Here is a 21,167-nt window from a genome sequence, read left to right on the forward strand (position 1 = left end):
AGACCGCACCAGAGCCAGCGATTAAGTGAGCCTCACAGCACCACTCTGCCATGCCGGTCACTCCAGATTCGCTTCCTCCAGCAGCACTTGTCAATGAGAACCAAGAATGGGAGGACAACACTGTTCTCAGATCCCAGCAGGCCCCTCCACTGAGCATTCCTGGCCATTGCTCCTCTACACCACTGGTTTACAGGCATCCCCACTGACTTCCCGCTGCCACAGGACACAGAGCATAGACCCAGCGGTTTGCAGTCTGGGCAGTCCCCGTTGGGCTAAGCTGCCATGCGCTAACTCCCCTGGTTTCTAATCCTCTCCCTGGCCCCTGCCCAGAGGGAGTGATTTATCTCTAGCCAATTTGTCCCGTTCTTTCTTCATTTTGAACCCCTCCCCAACCTGCTGGCACATCAGATCTGCTCCACATCAAGACGCCAGCTAACCGAGTGAGCCATGGGGCCATCTTGTCTCATAGCGCCTCACCAAACAGTCCAGCTGGGCCCTACCTTGGAAGCATCAGTTGAGCAGTGTCTGTACAGCCCGCGGAAGCAAGGCTCTCATTCAGCCCAGGTCAACGGACTCAGCCTAGCAGGGCGCCCAGCAGGGCTCTGAAATAGCTGAGCCATTTGAGGCTGAGGCTCAGGCTGGAGCCTAGGAAGGGGGGTGGCCTCAGAACCTGAGCTCCAGCCTGAGTCGCTGGACAGACACACCCAGGATTCTGCAGAGCGCTGCCTACCCAGCTATTTCTAGAGCTCGAGCCCCGGTAGCCCAAGTCTGTCGCCCAAGGCTGGGAGGCTCACACCCACTGGCTGTGTAGACAGAGACTCTCTGACTGGCTGATGCCCTGAACCCTGAGATTTAACCGCTCTGCATTCTTGGCATGCAGAACTCCAGTGGTGATTCAGGCCCAGCAAGGATCCTTGTTCCTGGAAGGAGCCTAGCTCCCTTCACCAGTCCTCACAACTCACATTCTTCAACCTTGGGGTGTCCCTACAGCCCCACCTCCACAGAAGGAACCTCCCACTGTGGGATGAGGCCCAGCCTTCTGCCAGCACCCCATGAGGGTCGACCCAGGACTCCACCCTGCCTCAGTGTGTGCTCCTACCACGAATTCCCCATGTGCCGTGTTTGGACTTGGGCTGATGGATTTTCCATAAGCTCTGTGTAATGTCGAGAGCCTCATCCTGACCAGGCTGCTGCAGGATGAACGGCACCAATAGCAGGAGACTCTAATGAGCTCTTACCACCCCAGCACCGAACCCAGCACACTCCTTGGCACTCACCAGGGCCCGTTCAAGGGCCAGGCTCACTCCAAGATGCGTGTAGCCCCCCAGAACCGCACAGAGCAAGCAGTGGTACTCACTCTTAGGTCGTGCTCCTGGTCGAGGACAATCACCCTGCGATTGACGGTGCGCAGCAGCTGCTCCAGAATCATCTGCACATGCCCCTTCACCTTCCTCTGAAAGGCAAGACACACATCATGTCCAGCGCCTGGGCAGCTGGTCTCACTCCTGGGATCACCATGCAGGAGACAAAGGGAGGTCACCTGGCAGTTACACTCCTCTGCATGGTGAGTATCAGAGTGCCCCAGGGGTGGTGTCAAACACAGGCTTTGGCACTTTAAAAGGGACCTCCCCCAGCAATGGCAGCAGCAGGACAGACAGCAGAAGAGGAATCAGGCAGGTGGCCCCACTCACAGCTGGGAGGGCTGCTCAAAGGGCAACTCAGCCGGCATTTGAGGGCTGGGACTAAAGCAAGGAATTCTCTCTCCACACCTTAGAATCATAGAATATCAGGGTTGGAAGGGACCTCAGGAGGTCATCTAGTCCAACCCCCTGCTCAAAGTAGGACCAACCCCAACTAAATCATCCCAGCCAGGGCTTTGTCAAGCCTGACCTTAAAAACCTCTAAGGAAGGAGATTCCACCACCTCCCTAGGGAACCTATTCCAGTGCTTCACCACCCTCCTAGTGAAAAAGTTTTTCCTAATATCCAACCTAGACCTCCCCCACTGCAACTTGAGACTATTGTTCCTTGTTCTGTCATCTGCCACCACTGAGAACAGTCTAGATCCATCCTCTTTGGAACCCCCTTTCAGGTAGTTGAAAGCAGCTATCAAATCCCCCCTCACTCTTCTCTTCTGCAGAGTAAACAATCCCAGTTCCCTCAGCCTCTCCTCATAAATCATGTGCTCCAGACCCCTAATCATTTTTGTTGCCCTCCGCTGGACTCTTTCCAATTTTTCCACATTCTTCTTGTAGTGTGGGGCCCAAAACTGGACACAGTACTCCAGATGAGACCTTATCAATGTTAAGAACATAAGAACGGCCATACCGAGTCAGACCAAAGGTCCATCTAGCCCAGTATCCTGTCTATCGGCAGTGGCCAATGCCAGGTGCCCCAGAGGGAGTGGACCAACAGGCAATGATCAAGTGATCTCTCTCCTGCCATCCATCTCCATCCTCTGACAAACAGAGGCTAGGGACACCATTCCTTACCCATCCTGGCTAACAGCCATTAATGGACTTAACCACCATGAATTTATCCAGTTGTCTTTTAAACGCTGTTATAGTCCTAGCCTTCACAACCTCCTGAGGTAAGGAGTTCCACAAGTTGACTGTGCGCTGCGTGAAGAAGAACTTCCTTGTATTTGTTTTAAACCTGCTGCCTATTAATTTCATTTGATGACCCCTAGTTCTTTTATTATGGGAATAAGTAAATAACTTTTCCTTATCCACTTTCTCCACATCACTCATGATTTTATATACCTCTATCATATCCCCCCTTAGTCTCCTCTTTTCCAAGCTGAAAAGTCCTAGCCTCTTCAATCTTTCCTCATATGGGACCCGTTCCAAACCCCTAATCATTTTAGTTGCCCTTTTCTGAACCTTTTCTAGTGCCAATATATCTTTTTTTAGATGAGGAGACCACATCTGTACGCAGTATTCGAGATGTGGGCGTACCATCGATTTATATAAGGGCAATAATATATTCTCAGTCTTATTCTCTATCCCCTTTTTAATGATCCCTAACATCCTGTTTGCTTTTTTGACCGCCTCTGCACACTGCGCGGTGATCTTCAGAGAACTATCCATGATGACTCCAAGATCTTTTTCCTGACTTGTTGTAGCTAAATTAGCCCCCATCATATTGTATGTATAGTTGGGGTTATTTTTTCCAATGTGCATTACTTTACATTTATCCGCATTAAATTTCATTTGCCATTTTGTTGCCCAATCACTTTGTTTTGTGAGATCTTTTTGAAGTTCATCACAGTCTGCTTTGGTCTTAACTATCTTGAGCAGTTTAGCATTATCTGCAAACTTTGCCACCTCACTGTTTACCCCTTTCTCCAGATTATTTATAAATAAGTTGAATAGGATTGGTCCGAGGACTAACCTTTGGGGAACACCACTAGTTACCCCTCTCCATTCTGAGAATTTACCATTAATTCCTATCTGTTGAACAGAGGAGAATGACCATGTTCCTTGATTTCTTTTGGCCCAATCCTCTAATTTGTCTAGGTCCCTCTGTATGCTATCCCTACCCTCCAGCATATCTATCACTCCTCCCAGTTTAGTATTATCTGCAAACTTGCTGAGGGTGCAGTCCACGCCATCCTCCAGATCATTAATGAAGATATTGAACAAAACTGGCCCCAGGGCTGACCCTTGGGGCACTCCGCTTGATACCGGCTGCCAACTAGACATGGAGCCATTGATCACTACCCGTTGAGACCAACGATCCAGCCAGCTTTCTATCCACCTTATAGTCCATTCATCCAGCCCATACTTCTTTAACTTGCTGACAAGAATACTGTGGGAGACCATAACAAAAGCTTTGCTAAAGTCAAGGAATAACACATCCACTGCTTTCCCCTCATTCACAGAGCCAGTTATCTCATCATAGAAGGCAATTAGGTTAGTCAGGCATGACTTCCCCTTGGTGAATCCATGCTGACTGTTCCTGATCACTTTCCTCTCCTCTAAGTGTTTCATAATTGATTCCTTGACCTGCTCCATGATTTTTCCAGGGACTGAGGTGAGGCTGACTGGCCTGTAGTTCCCTTAGAAACACGTGTCTGCTCTCTCCTAAGCTGACCTCATGCACCAACATAAGAACATAAAAGAGTGGCCAGACTGGGTCAGACCAATGGTCCATCTAGCCAGTAGCCTGACTCTGGCAGTTGATGGTGTCAGATGCTTCAGAGGGAGTGAATAGAAAAGGGCAATTTATCAAGTGATCATCCCCTTTCGTCCAGTCCCAGCTTCTGGCCGTCAGAGGTTTAGGAACACTCAGAGCCTGGGGGTGCACCTCTGACCATCTTGGCTAACAGCCGTTGATGGACCCATCCTCCATTAACATATCTAGTTCTTTTTTGAACCCAGTTATACTTTTGGCCTTCACAACCTCCCCTGACCAGGAATACCACAGGTTGACTCTGTGCTGTGTGAAGAAGTACTTCCATTTGTTTGTTTTAAATCTGCTGCATACTAATTTCACCAGAAATTATTGTAGGGTATAGAAAACATTACAAGCAAATAGGCTGCAACAGAAACTGCTTCTGATCACTGGATCGGGAGCTGGAGCAGAAAGCACCATCCCACTCCTTTCTTCGAAGCATCGGACGGTCTTCCCTCCCAAGAGAGGTGCTCATCTCCATTAGCAATATACCCAGTACTTCCCTACCAGCCTGATCAGCTAGGAAGCATATGGATCCACACCACGGGTAATAGCACACAATTCTCAAAACACCTCTTATTGTGCAACACTAACTGACACTCAACACAGGACTTATGGTCCCCTCTCTCTGAACACCGTTCTGTCCCCACTGGCACTGAATTTATCCATAAAATAAGGAATTTCCTTACAATGGGAGAAACTCACAGCAGCCCCTGAGTGGGGACAGCCTGAATTCACCAGTCTATTGGTAACCCCAAACAAATCTGCTGTCTGGGTGTGACACAGACATGCCCAGGCAGATACATTACCCCTGTGCCCAACCATCTTCTCAGTATTTCACAGAAGGCGGCTGTGAGTGGTCTCTGCGGACAACCAAGAACTAGCTGATTGTCATGGCTATGGCATGAGGTTTGTAAGGGGAACAACTGTAGAGCCGTGTAACGTAGGATACTGTGTTCCAAAACTACTGGAAATAAAACTTCTCACCTCAGGTGTCAGAGTCTCAGACTGACTCCATCAAAATGAGAGCAACCCAAGCCCTGTCTGCACCAGACACAGGCATGAGCATTTACCAAGAGAAAAGAACCCCAAGCGAAGTCTCTGAATAGGGGATCCCCCTGGGCTAAGAGACAATAGGCTGTTACTATAGAAAGGGAAAAGAAAGGGCACAGGATGTTACCCATTACGAAGGAGACACTTTGCCAGTGGGAGAGTGTGATGGGGTGTGCTCCCACACTGGCCCTGCAAGAGCTGAATTAGGCCAGGTGGGCCCAATCAGCTAATTAGGTTGCAAACACGGGAGCTTTAGGCTGGAGGCAGCTAATTAGAGAGAAGCTCACCTGCGAGGGACAGGCAGATCTTCTACAAAAGCCAGAAGGCTGGCAACCGAAGGAGCAGCAGAGAGAAATCTGCAGCTACTCCCTGGGAGAATGGAGGAGTGCCGAGGCAGCTGCTAGGATAGGGCAGTCGCTCCCGGGGAGAAGGGAAGTAGGTTTGGAGTTGGTACACCCAGTGCAAGGAGGAGAACCAGGAGAGGTAGGAAACAGTTCAGGGAAGGAGCAGTGAGGACGGGAGAGGAAAGCCCAGAGCTGCTGGGGAGAGGGTCTCTGGACTGGAATCTGGAGTAGAGGGCAGGCCTGGGTTCCCCTACCAGCCACCAAGGGTGTGGCATAGCCCGGCATGGCAGTGAAGGGGAAGACTGCCTGGGTCACTGTGGGAGTGACAGGGAATGGAAGGGGGGAATGCTGAGTGACATGGCCTGAGGCTGAGTCACGAAGGGGACGCTGTGGTTCCTGGGACCAGAAAGGAGCTGCAGACTTGAGAGAGAGAAGGTGTGACAGGGTTTGGGTGTGAACTCAAGAGCTAATCCCCAGAGTGGCCAGGAGGAGGTGCCAGGCAGCAAAGTAACTTGTTCATAATTATAGGCTATAGATTCCATTTTATGTTTCTTTTACCTGTATCCTTATATGTCTAAACACTTGTACTTGCTTTTATTTGAACCTCTATCTCAAGCTCTGTTAAACTCCAAACTGGTTTTACTATAGATACATCTAAGTGCTAAGGCGGGTGTTGAACTGTGGTGAAACAGTGAACCGGGATGCATTGCTTCCACCAAGGCAATGAATCAATGCACAGCAGGTGTCCAGAACGAAGGGGATTGGGCACTCGAGTGTAGATGTGTACATTGCTAGCCTACATTTGGAAAGCACAGAGCGTGTGGAGCCTGGAGACGGGAGCTTGGGTTAGCCAGACGTTGGTAGCTGGGGAGGGTTTCCCCTGGTGGACACAGCCAAGGCTCCCTCCTGTTGTGAGCAGCTGGTAGTGATTCACTCTGCACCCCTTGGGTAACCCTGAAAAGTGCCACCGTGGCAAGGTCAGCAGGATCTACACCCAGTTTATGAACGAAGCGAAGTTCACGCCCAAGGCAGTAGAGTACACTGAGACACAAAGTGACACTGAAAAGTAATAGGGTTGAAAATGGTGTGTGTGTGTGTGTGTGTGTGCGCGTGTGAAGTTTTTATTGTTTGTTTATATCAGGAGAGGGAAACAGAACAAAGACAGCACAAAATGAGCAAGCTAGAGAAGTGCTGCACACTAACCAAGCTGCAGTTTGAGCAGCTGTGAACCATCGGGGATTAGTCGTTGCAAGGAAAAGCCTCAAGGAAACGATCTAAGCTTATGGAACAAGACACGTTACATGTCAAGCAGCCAAACCCCTCGGGAAGGAATGAGGGTGTGAGGAGTTCAGGCATCCGTACAACGTCGCCAGACTGGCACAGTCCTCAACAAGACAGGCAGTGGCCGAGAGCCTATAAGAATCAGAAGGCAGTGGAGGAAGCTGCCCATAGGAAACAGTTGGAGCTGGAAGAATGAAAGCATGTAGAATCCTAGAAGATTAGGGTTGGAAGAGACCTCAGGAGGTCATCTAGTCCAACCCTCTGCTCAAAGCAGGACCAACACCAACTAAATCATCCCAGCCAGGGCTTTGTCAAGCCGGGCCTTAAAAATCTCTAAGGAAGGAGATTCCACCACCTCCCTAGGTAACCCATTCCAGTGCTTCACCACCCTCCTAGTGAAATAGTGTTTCCTCATATCCAACCTAAACCTCCCCCACTGCAACTTGAGACCATTACTCCTTGTTCTGTCACCTGCCACCATTGAGAACAGCCTCTTTGGAACCCCCCTTCAGATAGTTGAAGGCTGCTATCAAATCCCCCCTCACTCTTCTCTTTTGCAGACTAAATAACCCCAGTACCCTCAGCCTCTCTGTGTAAGTCATGTGCCCCAACCCCCTAATAATTTTCACTGCCCTCCACTGGACTTGCTCCAATTTGTCCACTTCCTTTCTGTTGTGTGGGGCCCAAAACTGGATGCAATACTCCAGATGTGGTCTCACCAGTGCCAAATAGAGGGGAATAATCACTTCCCTCAATACACTGGCAATGCTCCTACTAATGCAGCCCAATGTGCCGTTAGCCTTCATGGCAACAAGGGCACACTGTTGATTCATATCCAGCTTCTCATCCACTGTAATCCCCAAGTCCTCTTCTGCAGAACTGTCGCTTAGCCAGTCAGTCCCCAGCCTGTAGCAGTGCATGGGATTCTTCCTTCCTAAGTGCAGGACTCTGCACTTGTCCTCAAGAGAGGGAGCAAGCGCTCAAAATGCTGAAATTACAAAATAAAAACCCAGCTCCCATGAGTAATCCTCCCCAGGGATCAACCAGCTAAGATAAATTATGTCCAAGATACTGGGACGGGGAATGCTTTGAGGAATACCTGACCACTTTTGAGAGGACATGTGAAGTACTCCAAATTCTTGACACACAGAAAATGACCACCTTGCCTCCCAGTCTATCTGATAAATATCCAAAGGAAGCTATGAATTATGATTGATTCAGAGATACTGTATTGAAAAGCAACAGAGGGTCCTGTGGCACCTTTGAGACTAACAGAAGTACTGAGAGCATAAGCTTTCGTGGGTCAGAACCTCACTTCTTCAGATCTGAAGAAGTGAGGTTCTGACCCACGAAAGCTTATGCTCCCAGTACTTCTGTTAGTCTCAAAGGTGCCACAGGACCCTCTGTTGCTTTTTACAGATTCAGACTAACACGGCTACCCCTCTGTATTGAAAAGGTTTCAAATCATCCCAGAGGAATATTGCCTAAAAATTAGAAACATCAAAAAACATGATAAAATAAGTCACGGAGAATAAGTTTATAAAATTATTTAAGGAAATGGATAAGGGATGAAGAGGCAGAGGACTATGAAAATTTGGTATACCTATTTAGCCAAGAGAAGTTCTTTGATGCCTGGCTGGATGAAGTAAGGGCTGTAGTGTGGGATAAATCCCCAGCGATTAAAAGATGCAGCCCATGCAGCTGATCTATATGTGCTAGCGAGGCCATCTGTGAAGCGCAGGTCTGAGGGATGGGCAACACCCAGCGTAAAGGGGGGATCCCGATTTGTCCCAGGCAAGGAGGTGTGAGGGGGTGGATCTGAACCCATACCACCCCAGAAATGGTTGCCTCCTGGCAACCCCAATCACAGGTTCCCGGCCCAGAGCAACAGCCTGAGAAGGCATTATTTGTGTGAATCCACTGAACACATGAGGAAGCAGTGTGCTTTATATGTGGAATCCACATAGGGATGCCTGAGGTGATCACAGTTAATTGTGCCTGTTCTGCCCTGTGACACTACACCCCATATTCTTCATAGAGATATTCTTATGATATGAATATGGCACAACTCAGATGTGCTTTATGCAAGATGGGTCATGTGAGGTATCATTGGAAAGGTTATGATTTACTGAATGTTATTATCCTATTTGTACATATGTATCATCTCGGTTTCTGAAGTTAGGAATATTGACTATGTAACAATTACAAGTGGGTTTATCCCTGGGGAATGCCCACCAGACAGAATGCAATCAGCCTGGATGGGCCATTAGGGAGACCAATAGGATTTTGAAGATGCTAATCTCCCACCTTCCTGAGAAGCTTCCTGGGATGCTGCAAACAACCTTTGACTCCTGTCTGCTTTGACACTGCAGGGTCATGTGATCCTGGTACTGGACTCCATCTTGGACTACTAGTATTTTTCCCACTGATAAGGGGTGAGGATCAAACTGGGAAACAAAGGATTCCCGCCATATGTAAATCCTATTTAAGGCAAGGAAGTCAGTTAATCAGGGGCCATTCCCCACTGCATCCCCACCAAGGATGATTGCTGGAAACTTCTAAGAAACAAAGACAAAGTGGGGGGCGGGGGAAGGACTGATCCTGGTCTGGAGAAGGTGTCTGGCCTGTGAAAGAAATACCTAGAGTTTTAAGCTGCAAGCAAGAGCAGCTTGTCTTCAAGAACCTCTGCAATCTGCCATAAAGCAACATTTAGGGTGAGAAATTACCACTTGTAACCAGTTTCTTTAGTGTATTAAGCTTAGTTTGCGTGTTTGTTTTTACCTGCCCAGTAATCTGCTTTGATCTGTTTGCTATCCTTTATAATCACTTAAAATCTATCTTTTGTAGTTAATAAACTTGTTTTTGTTTTCTCTAAACCCCATTTGTGAAATCCATAATGGGGGGGGGGGCAAAAAGCTGTGCATATCTTCCTCCACATTGAGGGAGGGAGCGAATTTCATGAGTTTACGCTGTACAGTTTTCTGTGCAGTGCAAGCCAATACAGCAGGTGGCACCCCAAAGTGGGGGGTAACCCATCACATGCCCTCCTGGAGGTGGACAGGGTTTATGAAAGATGACAGTGTAAATGGCAGACTGTTTCAAGAGTGGAAGCACACAGTGCCCAGATCATCCTTGGTAGGAAAGATCTGACTAAGGAATCAGATATGCTCGCAGAGAGTAAAGCACCTTGCCTTCGGGAAATATGAAACCACTTGTGCCTTTGGCTCATGCCTAACAAGACTGAGAAGGTTTAAAAGATGCTTGGAAGGTGGGATTCTCCATAAGATACCCACCAATGTTTTGGTGGGAGAATGATATTATTTCACTGCCTAGGGCTGTTAATATTGTAAATCCCTCTTGTTGTGGCTATGTCCTGGTTTGCAGACACACACCCTGCAGAGGGGAAGGTGAAAACTCCACACCCTTAGCAGCAGAGATTAGTGATATGTCTACGAGGAGTCATAAGAACAACCATGCAGCGTCAGACCAATAGTCCATCTAGCCCAGTATCTGTTTTTTGAGATGGGGCAACTAGAACTGCAGGCAGTACTCAAGTTGTGGGCATACAATGGATTCATATAGTGGCATTATGCTATTTTCTATCTTATCTTTATCATTTTCTAATGGTTCCTAACATTGTTAGCTTTTTTTCTTTACTGCCGCTGCACATTGAGCAGATGTTTTCAGAGAACTATTCATGATGATTCATAAGAATGACCGTACTGGGTCAGACCAAAGGTCCATCTAGCCCAGAGTCCTGTCTTCTGACACTGGCCAATGCCAGGTGCCCCAGAGGGAATGAACAGAACAGGGAATCATCAAGTGATCCATCCCCTGTTGCCCATTCTGGGCTTCTGGCAAACTGAGGCTAGGGACACCATCCCTGCCCATCCTGGCTAATAACCACTGATGGACCTATCCTCCATGAATTTATCTAGTGTTTTTTTGTTTTTTTTTTAAACTTCGTTATAGTCTTGGCCTTCACAACATCCTCTGGCAAAGAGTTTCACAGGTTGACTGTGCGTTGTGTGAAGAAATACTTCCTGCTGCTTATTAATTTCATTTGGTGACCCCTAGTTCTTGTGTTATAAGAAGGAGTAAATAACACTTCCTTATTCACTTTTTCTACACCAGTCATGATTTTAATAGACCTCAATCATATCCCCCCCTTAGCCCTCTCTTTTCCAAGCTGAAAAGTCCCAGTCTTATTAATCTCTCCTCATACAGAAGCCGTTCCATATCCCTAACCATTTTTGTTGCCCTTTTCTGAACTTTTTCCAATTCCAATATATCTTTGAGATGGTGTGACCACAGCTGTATGCAGTATTCAAGGTGTGGGTGTACCGTGGATTTATATAGAGACAACATGATATTTTCTGTCTTACTATCTATCCCTTTCTTAATGATTCCCAACACTCTGTTTGCTTTTTTTGATTGCCACTGCACATGGAGTGGATGTTTTCAGAGAACTATCGACAATGACTCCAAGATCTCTTTCTTGAGTGGTAACGGCTAATTTAGTCCCCATCATTTTATGATTCCAAGATCTCCTACTGAGGAAAATAGAAAAAAGCACAAACTCTGGCAAGTCAAGTGTAAAAGTATAATAAGGCAGGCCCAGGAAGAATTTGAAGAGCAACTAACCAATGACACAAACACTAACAGCAAAAATATGTTTTAAGTACATCAGAGACAGGAAGACGCCAAACAATCAATGGGATCGTTGAATGATTGAGGTACTAAATGAGCGATCAAGGAAGACAAGGCTGTTGCGGAGATGCTAAGGGCATGGCTACACTTGCCAGTTAGAGAGAATTAAAGCAGCTCCGTGCGCTCTAACTCACGACCCGTCCACACTGGCAAGGCACGTAAAGCGCCTGGGCTCTGCGGCTAGAGCGCTCCTGGTACTCCACCTTGGCAAGTGGAATAACATTTGATGTGCCCCCGCTGGAGCGCCGTGATGCCAGTGTGGACACCCTGGTCTGTTAATGCGCTCTGATCGGCCTCCAGAAGTGTCCCACAATGCCTGTTCTGGCCACTCTGGTCATCACTTTGAACTCTACTGCTCTGCCCTCAGGTGACCAACCATCAGTCCCACCCTTTAAATTCTCTGGGAATTTTGAAAATCCCCTTCCTGTTTGCTCAGCCAAGCATGGAGTGCTCTCAGCGCATCTTTCCAGGTGACCATGCTCCACGCGCCAGGCGAGCCCCAGCATGGAGCAATGGTGAGATGCTGGACCTCATCAGTGTTTGGGGGGAGGAAGCTGTCCAGTCCCAGCTGCACTCCAGCCGTAGGAATTACGATACCTTCGGGCAGATATCAAGAGACATGATGGAAAGGGGCCATGACTGGGACGCACTACAGTGCAGGGTTAAAGTGAAGGAGCTGCAGAATGCCTACCGCAAAGCCCACAAGGCAAACCGCCGCTCTGGTGGTGCCCCCGCGACCTGCCGTTTCTACAAAGAGCTGGACGTGATACTTGGGGGCGACCCCACCTCCACTCCAAGGACCACCATGGACACTTTAGAGCCCAGTTCAACAAGGCAGGAGGAGGAGGAAAGCAGGAGCGAGGATGCTGAGGGGGAGGAAGACACCCCGGAATCTCTGGAGGCATGCAGCCAAGAGCTGTTCTCAAGCCAAGAGGAAGGTAGCCAGTCGTGGTGGCTGGTGCTTGGGGAAGGACAAACACCAGAGAAGGTTCCCGGTAAGCGGCTTTGATTTTGGGAAGGAAGTTATTCGGTGCAGGCTCTTGGGGTGAGGAGGGTTAGGGCTGCATGCATGCCTAGATGCGGAATAGGACATTGATGCCACTGTGGTCCTTGTCCCAGTCAGGCTAACGTGTCCGCACCACTGTGCTGCGAGGGGCGGGGGGACCACTGCTGCACATAGGAAGCTGCATATGGGCCAGGGTGGAAGCCGCATTGCAGTAGAAGACCCTCCCTTGCTTCTCAGGTCACCCTCAGCAGCGAGATATCTTCCAGGACGAACTCCTGTGGAAAATGTGGGGACAGTGTTCAGTATAGGGGCCCCCTGCAGCTGTTGGCTCTCCCCAAGGCCAGGGCCGGCTCCAGGCACCAGCTGAGGGCGGCACGGCCTAGGGCGGCACGGCCGCTTTTGTTGTTGTTGTTGTTCTTGTTCCGCTCTGGCCGCCCTGTACGGGGCGGCAGCGCAGAGAACCAGAGCACCCTGCAGGGCAGTCCTCTTCCTTCTCTCCCCGCCGACTGGAGAGGTGCAGCGGGAGGGAGGGGCCGCGTGGCAGCGCCCGTGCTGTAGCCCTGGCCGCCCCCTTCTCTCTCTCTCCTGCCCGCTCCCTCCCCAGCCGGTCCCCCCCAGCCGGTCCCCCTGCACCCGCGCTCTGGTTTTTTTTTTTTTTGCTTTGCCGTTCTGGCTGCCCCGTTTTTTTTTTTTTTTTGCTTGGGGTGGCCAAAAAGTCAGAGCCGGCCCTGCCCAAGGCACAGAACCCAGAGGACAGTACAGACGTGAAACAATCAGTCCCCCCTGACCCTGTGCTTACTCACCATTTTGGGGCTCCCATGGGTTATGTGCGCTCGGTTTGGGATGGACAAATTATGCTATTGTGTAGACTGTGCTTACCCTCCTTAAGTATGGGGGAATCATTGGAATCATTGCTCTCTCTGGTGTGAACAATGCTGCCTCTGTTAAGTGTTGCATTTTGCCTTTACAGATGCAACCTTGAGATCTCAGTCGTCCATGTTATCACTTGCCGAAAGAGGCCACATAGAAGCAAAGAAGACATGCTGCATGAAGTAATGCAGCAGTCCCTTAACGAGAATCTAAAAGCGCAGGAGTGGAGGAAGAGTGAAAGGAGGATCCGCCAGCAGAATGAGGAGCTCCGGCAGCAAAGCACGGATTGGCTGATAAGCATCATGCAGCACCAAGTAGACTTGATCCAGGCGCTCGTAGACATGCAGGTGGAGCACTACCGCGCCCGCCCCCCCCCCCCCCCCCCCGCAGCTCTTGTCCCAAAACTCTTTCCCTTGTGCCCCCATGTCACCTCCAACCCACCTTCCCCAACATCCGGGTTCTTATCGCCACCAACTGTGGACAGACTGCAGCACTTTCCCTACTACGCTCTCCGAAGGCTGGTTTAACTCAAAGCGCTCTACATTTGCAAGTGTAGCCATGCCCTAAATGAATTCTTTGCATCAGTCTTCTGGTGCATCAGTAACTGGATTAAAGATGGGAAACGAAGGGTAGGACTAAATGGTCAGTTTTCACAATGGAGAGAGGTAAAGAGTGGGGTTCCCCTTAGATCTGTGTTGTGATGGGCTGGGTTTGGTACTGAATTTCTTTTTCTGTTCCTGCCACCCTCTGTAGGTTGCCAGCCTCGCTAGGTGAGTCTTTGGTGGCACCACCCAAGTCACACAGTCAAAAATAAATCCCTTCCAGGGTAGCAAAGAGTTCACCAAACTGTCTGCCTTCACCAGGGTCTTCAGCCCTGCCTCTGGGCCCTTTAAATCCATTCCTTTGCTTGGGCTTCTAAACAAGCCTTGGCCCCTTCTTGGCTTAGGCCACTTTGCTGGTGGGGGAACCCAGGTCCAGCCCAGGGAACCTCTCCTCAGTAGCCATGCACTGTCTCCTTTAATCAGATGATGCTGTTTTCTCTGGGCTTCTTCCCACCTGGTCTCTTTCCTTTCATCTGTTACCTTAGGGTTACAGTTCTCAGGTCCTCTCTCTCCCAAGACTAGGAAATACAGCCAGTCAAGCTCCTTCAGTAGAGAGGGAGCACCCTTCTTCACCTCCCTGGTCCCAGCCAGGAATCGACCTGCTAAGGCCCTACAGCTCCTTTGATCTGAGCCTGCGGGGCTGTGATGGGCTGAACAGAAGCAGCCATTCTAGGCAGGTCTGGAGAGCCAACCCTCACCGCTCTTTTCCTGGGAGGGGGGGGGGTAATAGGACCACGGTCGCCTCCAGCAGAGGGCCATGAAGGCCTGGTACACCCCATCACAGCTGTTCAACATATTTATAAATATGATCTGGAAAAAAGGGTGAAAATTGAGTTGGCAGAATTTGCAAATGATACAAAATTACTCAAGATAGTTAAGTCCAAAGTTGCCTGGGAAGTGTTACAAAGGGATCTCACTAAACTGGGCAACACAATGGCAGAGCAAATTCAATGCTGACAAGTAATGTGCAAAGTAATTCACATTGAAAAAAGTAATCCCAATTATACATAAAAAAAGACGGGGTCTAAATTAGCTGTTACCACTCAAGAAAGAGATCATGGAGTCACTGTGGAGAGTTCTCTGAAAACATCCATTCAATGTGCAGCGGCCGTCAAAAAAAGCAAACAGAATGTTGGGAATCATTAAGAAAGAGGTAGATAATAGGACAGAAAATATCATATTGCCTCTATATAAATCCATGGTACGCCCACATCTTGAATACTGCATGCAGATCTGGTCACTCCATCTCAAAAAAGATATATCAGAATTAGAAAAGGTGCAGAGAAGGTCAACAAAAATGATTAGGGGTATGGAACAGCTTCCATACAAGGAGAGATTTAAAAGACTGGGCTGTTCAGCTTAGAAAAGAGACGACTAAGTGGGGGATATGATAGAGGTCTATAAAATCATGAATGGTGTGGCAAAAGTGAGTAGTAAAGTATTATTTACCCCTTCACGTAACACAAAAACCAAGGGTCACCCAATAAACTTACTAGGCAGCAGGTTTAAAACAAACAAAAGGAAGGCTCTGTGTGATTCTACAGCTGGGTGTGTCTCTACCAATGTGTGTGTTGGAATGGGGCTTGAGAGCCTTTCACAGCAGCACAGAGTAAGGGAAACCTAGGCTAGTTGGACAGGCGGGCTCAGTGGGGCCCCAGCACATCTGGTGACACCGAGAAAGCGGGGTCCAACCCGTCACAAGATCTACCATTGGCTATTAGCCAAGATGGTCAGGGACAGAATCTCATGCTCTGGGTGTCAGTAAACCTCCTAATGCCAGAAGCTGCGACTGGACGGCTGGATCACTCAACAGGGGATGAATCACTCAAAATTGGCCTGTTCTGTTCATTCCCTCTGAAGTATTTGGCACAATCCATTGTCAGAGACCAGATTCTGGGCTAGATGGACCATTGGCCGCTCTTAAGGTTCTCTTAGGAGAAATGGATGACACAAGCCTGCAAGGCCCTGAATATTGGCTAACTGGTCACTTCAAAGGGGCAACACTAATGTGAGGAGTGGGATAGTTTCCAAGGAGAGAAATAAGCTGGTATTCCTGTTAAACTAAGATGGAACAAATAATGGAGGTGCTCTCAGAATTCAAAGATATCCAAAAGAAGTTAAAACAGGATTTGGAAATTTCTCAGAAGGATTTAAAGAAACTTATGGAGGTTTCCCAGAAAGGACTGAGAGACAACCTGTGGTCAGAGATGAAATCTCTGTTGGGACAGCAGCTATCAAGTGTCTGGGCAGATTTGGGGTAATTTGTACCTCCATCACTAGACTGAAATGTCATGTGGTACCAAGGATATGTCAACACGTTTATCTGGATCAACCACACTTGTAATGTTATCAAAAAAAGATATCAAGTTAGTTTGAGAGGCTCTATCTTCCATAAACCCACATTGATTGGCATTAACTGCATTACCCTTCTTTAATTCTTTATGAATCGAGTCCCGTCTCAACTGCTTCATTGTCTTGGCCAGAAATGATGTCATGCTGACAGGCCTGTAATTAGCCAGGTCATCCCATTTACCCTTTTTTAAAAATGGCACAACATTAGCTTTCTTCCGGTCTTCTGGAATTTCCCCAGTGCTCCAAGACTTATTGAAAATCAACATTAATGGTCCTGCAAGCTCCTCAGACAATTCTTTTAAATCTTTTGGATGCAAGTTAACTGGACCTGCTGATTTTAAAGATGTCTAACTTTAGTAGCTTCTGTTTAACATCTGCTAGTGATGGGAAGAATGTTATCTTCACCATATGATAAGACTGTGACAGACTGACAATATCTATAATATACTTAACAAACCTTGTGGAATTAAGATTAACTTTAATTCAATAAAGTGTAACATTATTGAATTAGGGTTAACACCTTTGCAGTTCATTGTATTACAAATGCAAACATTTACACAGTACTGTGAAATTGTATGGAACTTCTTTAGTACAATGACAAGATTAATAAAATTAATAAAATTTCTGGAAGTTCAAAGGTCTTTCTGGAACAATAGGTATGAAATTAATTTCCTTAGGAAATACCTTGAGGTGAGGGGAATGCAAATCCTCCCCTTCTGAAGCCAATCTTTTGAAGATATGCCCCAAGGAAAGAGAACCTTTGTATACTAACTACTTGCTTCTGGAAACTCCAGTTCAAAGAGCCCTGGAGTGTATCAAAAGGAAACTGAACATGTTATGAGTGTGCTTGTTTTAAGCTGAAGATCTGATGAACTTGTAGCCACAAGGTGTCGCTCAGGTGGGGTATTAAAAGTCTGCACCTGAGCATTTTCCCTGGTTCCTAACTTTCCTAACTTCTGATTAATATTCATTAACAACTAAAACCCCATCTTGTTCTTTATCTGTTAGGACACTGATCCATAAGCAAATTAAAGACGTATTATTCTTCCCACAAGACTTCAAGAAATGCAATAAGTTTAGAAAATGAAGGTCTGATAGCCCTGGCCAAACCCAATCATAGTGCACATCTGAACTTCTCGGTCATACAGTTCTGCTGATGCACCACACATCCAACCCACAGACCCCAGACCCAGACCCACTATTACAGTCCTGGTCTCCCCATCCCATCGCTCGGCAGGAGCCCCACCTCCACCACCTCTCAAGGTGACAGCAAATGTAAGGATGGGGGCTGAAATGAGAAGCAGGTGGGCTTCTCCCAGGTGCTCAGGCTGCCCCTACTCTTCCCCTCTCCTCCTGTATTTCAAAACTTCCCAGAGGAATGCTCACCAGCTCAGAGTCCTCCCTGTGCTGTCTCTCTTCTCCACTCCGACGTGTCAGCTGCTCTTCTGCTCTCTGGAACCAACAATATCAAACAGAATTCATCTTTACAATCAAGCTAAGAGTCATTATCATTGGCTCATTTCACCATAAGGCCGACAGGCAGGGCTGTGCTTCCCTTGTCTACCTTTCCCTCTCTGGGACCCATTTCCAAATGCGGCATTGCACCGAGAGGAAAGCTGATGCAGCTCTCTGCTTCAGGCTGGAGGGAGGCGGGTGAGACCCTCACACAGGATTTTGGCATGGCTGAGGTGATGGGCTGCTATGGTAAAAGGGACATTATACACAGGCCTCTTCTGCCCGTCCCACTGAGTAGCCAATGCTGGCATCCTTCAGAAGGTGGATGTCTCAACCAGTCCCACTCTACATCTGCCAGGGGAATAGTTGTATTAGAGAAAGTTGGGGCTCAGAGTGTCCAGGCCTTATCCCCTCACTTCACCTTATAAAGGAGCTCCTTGAGCAAAGGGTTGTAACTACGTACCCTGAAGTGATGTATTATAGGAGCCTCAGAAAGTTGCAATTGAAGGGGCAGGAACTGGAGGGTTCAGAGGATATGGTCCTGTTGGTCTAATTAGAGCTGCTTTTGGCTAATTTTCAAAGGTAAACCGGCCAGAAGCAAGTTTGATGGATGAGGGGCACTCCCGGTGCTGGTGGGTGGCAGCTCATGGCTGCCCATGTAGCTAACACCAGTGGTGCTGACTTGGCAGGGCTCAGATGTCGCACTGCCTAGTGCGAGAGGCAGCTCTCTGGGCCAAGACCGAAAAGGACAAAAACTGAGCGTGGCCCTTAAGGACAGCAGCTCCAACTGACCCTCACAGGGGAGCCAGTCTGGAGCTCATTCCTTCTCAGGGGAGACTCTGAGCTCTATTCCTGATTCTGCCACAGCCTCCATGTGACGCCTTGGGCAAGCCACTTCATCTCTCTGGGCCTAGTGTTAATAGCCCTTTGTTCCTCTCCGCCTTTGTCTGTCTTGTCTATGTAGATTGTCAGCTCTCCATGTCACAGACTGTCTTCTGCTATGTGTCTATACAGCAGCCAGCCAACGGGTGACCTCAGCTGGAGCTTTGAGACACTACAGACAAATAAAAACAAATGGAATAATTCCATTTGCTCTGTCCTGTAACTCACATGGGCTGGGCAACTTCCCCTAGGTCTAGTACACAGGGAGAAGGGTCAGCCCACAGGGAGGGAGATATACTGACAAAGTTTGAAAGGGGCTTCCCACCAGGGCTCCATGATGCTTTCCCTAGGGTCTCCCCACCCCATGGTGAGGGCCAAGGGCTTGCAGGTGTGGTCAGGAATTACAGGGCTTCCCTAGAGCTTGCAGGTGACTATGGTATTAGGCATCCATCACGGCAGTGGAGGCCATGGCTTGGCCCATCAAATCATGATGGTTTGACTCAGATAGAATTGCTGTGGTTTCATCTCTGAGGGCTTTAGCAGCTCCATCTTGTTTATTGGGAAAGTGCCTGGGACACTGGTTCTCCACTTGTGAGATAACTCCCTTCTCTTCATGGGTCATTATATAATGCCTGCATCTGTAACTTTCACTCCATGCATCTGAAGAAGTGGGTTTTTTACCCACAAAAGCTTCTGCCCAAATAAATCTGTTAGTCTTTAAGGTGCCACCGGACTCCTTGTTGTTCTTGCCTGGGGCCGTGGGCTAGTTACACAACAGCCCAGCAACCCCTGCTATGTCCCCTGTAGTGGTAGGGGGATGCCAGCCTGAGCCCCAAGGTTTGTGTTCAGCCTAGCTCAGACCCATTGAACCGCATGAGGCCGACTGCCGGCGCTTAACCCACGTAATGGGGGTTTTACCTTCTGGGCTTTGTACAGCACCTCCAGGATATTGCTGAGCAGCTCAATGCAAGCCTCCTCCTCCTCTCCCGTCTCAATCAGCTGCCGAAGGATGGGGATGGTAGTATGCAGCAGCATCTCTCGACACTCTGCACAGACAGAGAGATTAGTTGTGGAGTAGGAGGGGGGCAAACACAGACACCTCCCCGTCCTGGGGAGGGAGTGGGCCAGAGTGGGGCAGACGTTCAGGCTCAGGTTGGAGCCCAGGCTCTGCGATCCTTCCCCCTTGTGGGTCCCAGAGCCTGAGCCCAAAGGTCTCCACCGCAATTAAACGGCCCCACAGCCCAAGCCCCACAAGCCTGAGCCAGCTGACATGGGCCAGCTGCGAGTGTTTAATTGCACTGTAGACACGGCGAATTCACCACATCCCTAGGGAAGCTGTTCCAGTGGTTAATTCCCCTCAGTGTTAAAAATGTGCCTCTTATTTCTATTCTGAATTTGTCTGGTTTCAGCTTCCAGCAATTGGACCTTGTTCTGCCTTTGTCTGCTAGATCAGAAATCTTCTGCTCATCTAAGTACTTACAGGCCCTGACCAAGTCACCTCTTGTCTTGGATAAACTAAATAGCCTGAGCTACTTCAGCCTCTCATTCAGAGGTGAGACTTCAGATCATTCTCATAGCTCTTTTCTGAACCCTTTCCAGTTTGTCAATGTCATCTCTTTTAAAGTGTGGACATCAGAACTGGACACAGCATCCCAGAAATGGTCTCACTGCTGCAAGCCAGTGGTCTGAATGAGCTGTCTCCCGCCATCTACTGAAGAACTGGAGGAAAAGATCTAATGAGCAGACACATCTGCTTTGCCAGGGTGATCAGCTTTGGCTGTATTGTGTTAACGTTTACTTAAACCTTCGAGGCGGGGTAATGAAATGTTATCCTTATTGTATGACTAAAGGGCGGGGGCAGAAAAATGGTTACTCACCTTCTCATAGCTGTTGTTCTTCGAGATGTGTTGCTCACATCCATTCCAATGGGGCGTGCGCCGTGTGCACAGTCGTCGGAAGGTGTTTCCCCAAGCGGTACCTGTCGGGTCGGCTGTGGAGCTCCCTGGAGTGGCGCCTTCATGGCACCGGATATATGCCCCTGCTGACCTGGCCCCTCCTCAGTTCCTTCTTGCCGGCTGCTCTGACAGCAGGGAAGGGGGGAGGGTTTGGAATGGATGTGAGCAACACATCTCGAAGAACAACAGTTACAAGAAGGTGAGTAACCGTTTTTTCTTCTTCTAGTGCTTGCTCATATCAGTTTCAATTAGGTGACTCCCAAGCCCTACCTAGGCGGTGGGGTCGGAGTTATGGAATCACTGACTGGAGCACCCCTCTGCCGAATGCTGCATCATCTCTGACGTGCTGGATGATGGCATAATGAGAGGAACGTGTGGCCTGAGGACCACATTGCTGCCCTGCAGATCTCCTGTATCAGAACCTGGGCCAGGAATGCTGCTGAAGACAACTGCGCTCTTGTGGAGTGTGCCGTAAGGGCCGG

General features: G+C 48.6%; 1 protein-coding gene across 3 annotated transcripts in view; it reads right to left on the reverse strand.

Annotated features, from left to right (window-relative positions):
- The window catches only part of LOC128838406 (dedicator of cytokinesis protein 2-like), a 348,010-nt gene that overhangs the window by 126,984 nt on the left and 199,859 nt on the right, over positions 1 to 21,167 (reverse strand). For all 3 annotated transcript variants that reach the window (XM_054030559.1, XM_054030560.1, XM_054030558.1), the window contains exons 26-28: positions 19,649 to 19,776; positions 17,780 to 17,845; positions 1,358 to 1,453 (exon numbers count right to left, since the gene is read on the reverse strand). In XM_054030559.1, the coding sequence (XP_053886534.1) occupies positions 1,358 to 1,453; positions 17,780 to 17,845; positions 19,649 to 19,776 (290 nt within the window). The remainder of the gene's footprint in view (positions 1 to 1,357; positions 1,454 to 17,779; positions 17,846 to 19,648; positions 19,777 to 21,167) is intronic.

This window comes from Malaclemys terrapin, chromosome 5 (assembly GCF_027887155.1).
Source record: "Malaclemys terrapin pileata isolate rMalTer1 chromosome 5, rMalTer1.hap1, whole genome shotgun sequence".
Lineage (NCBI taxonomy): Eukaryota > Metazoa > Chordata > Testudines > Emydidae > Malaclemys > Malaclemys terrapin.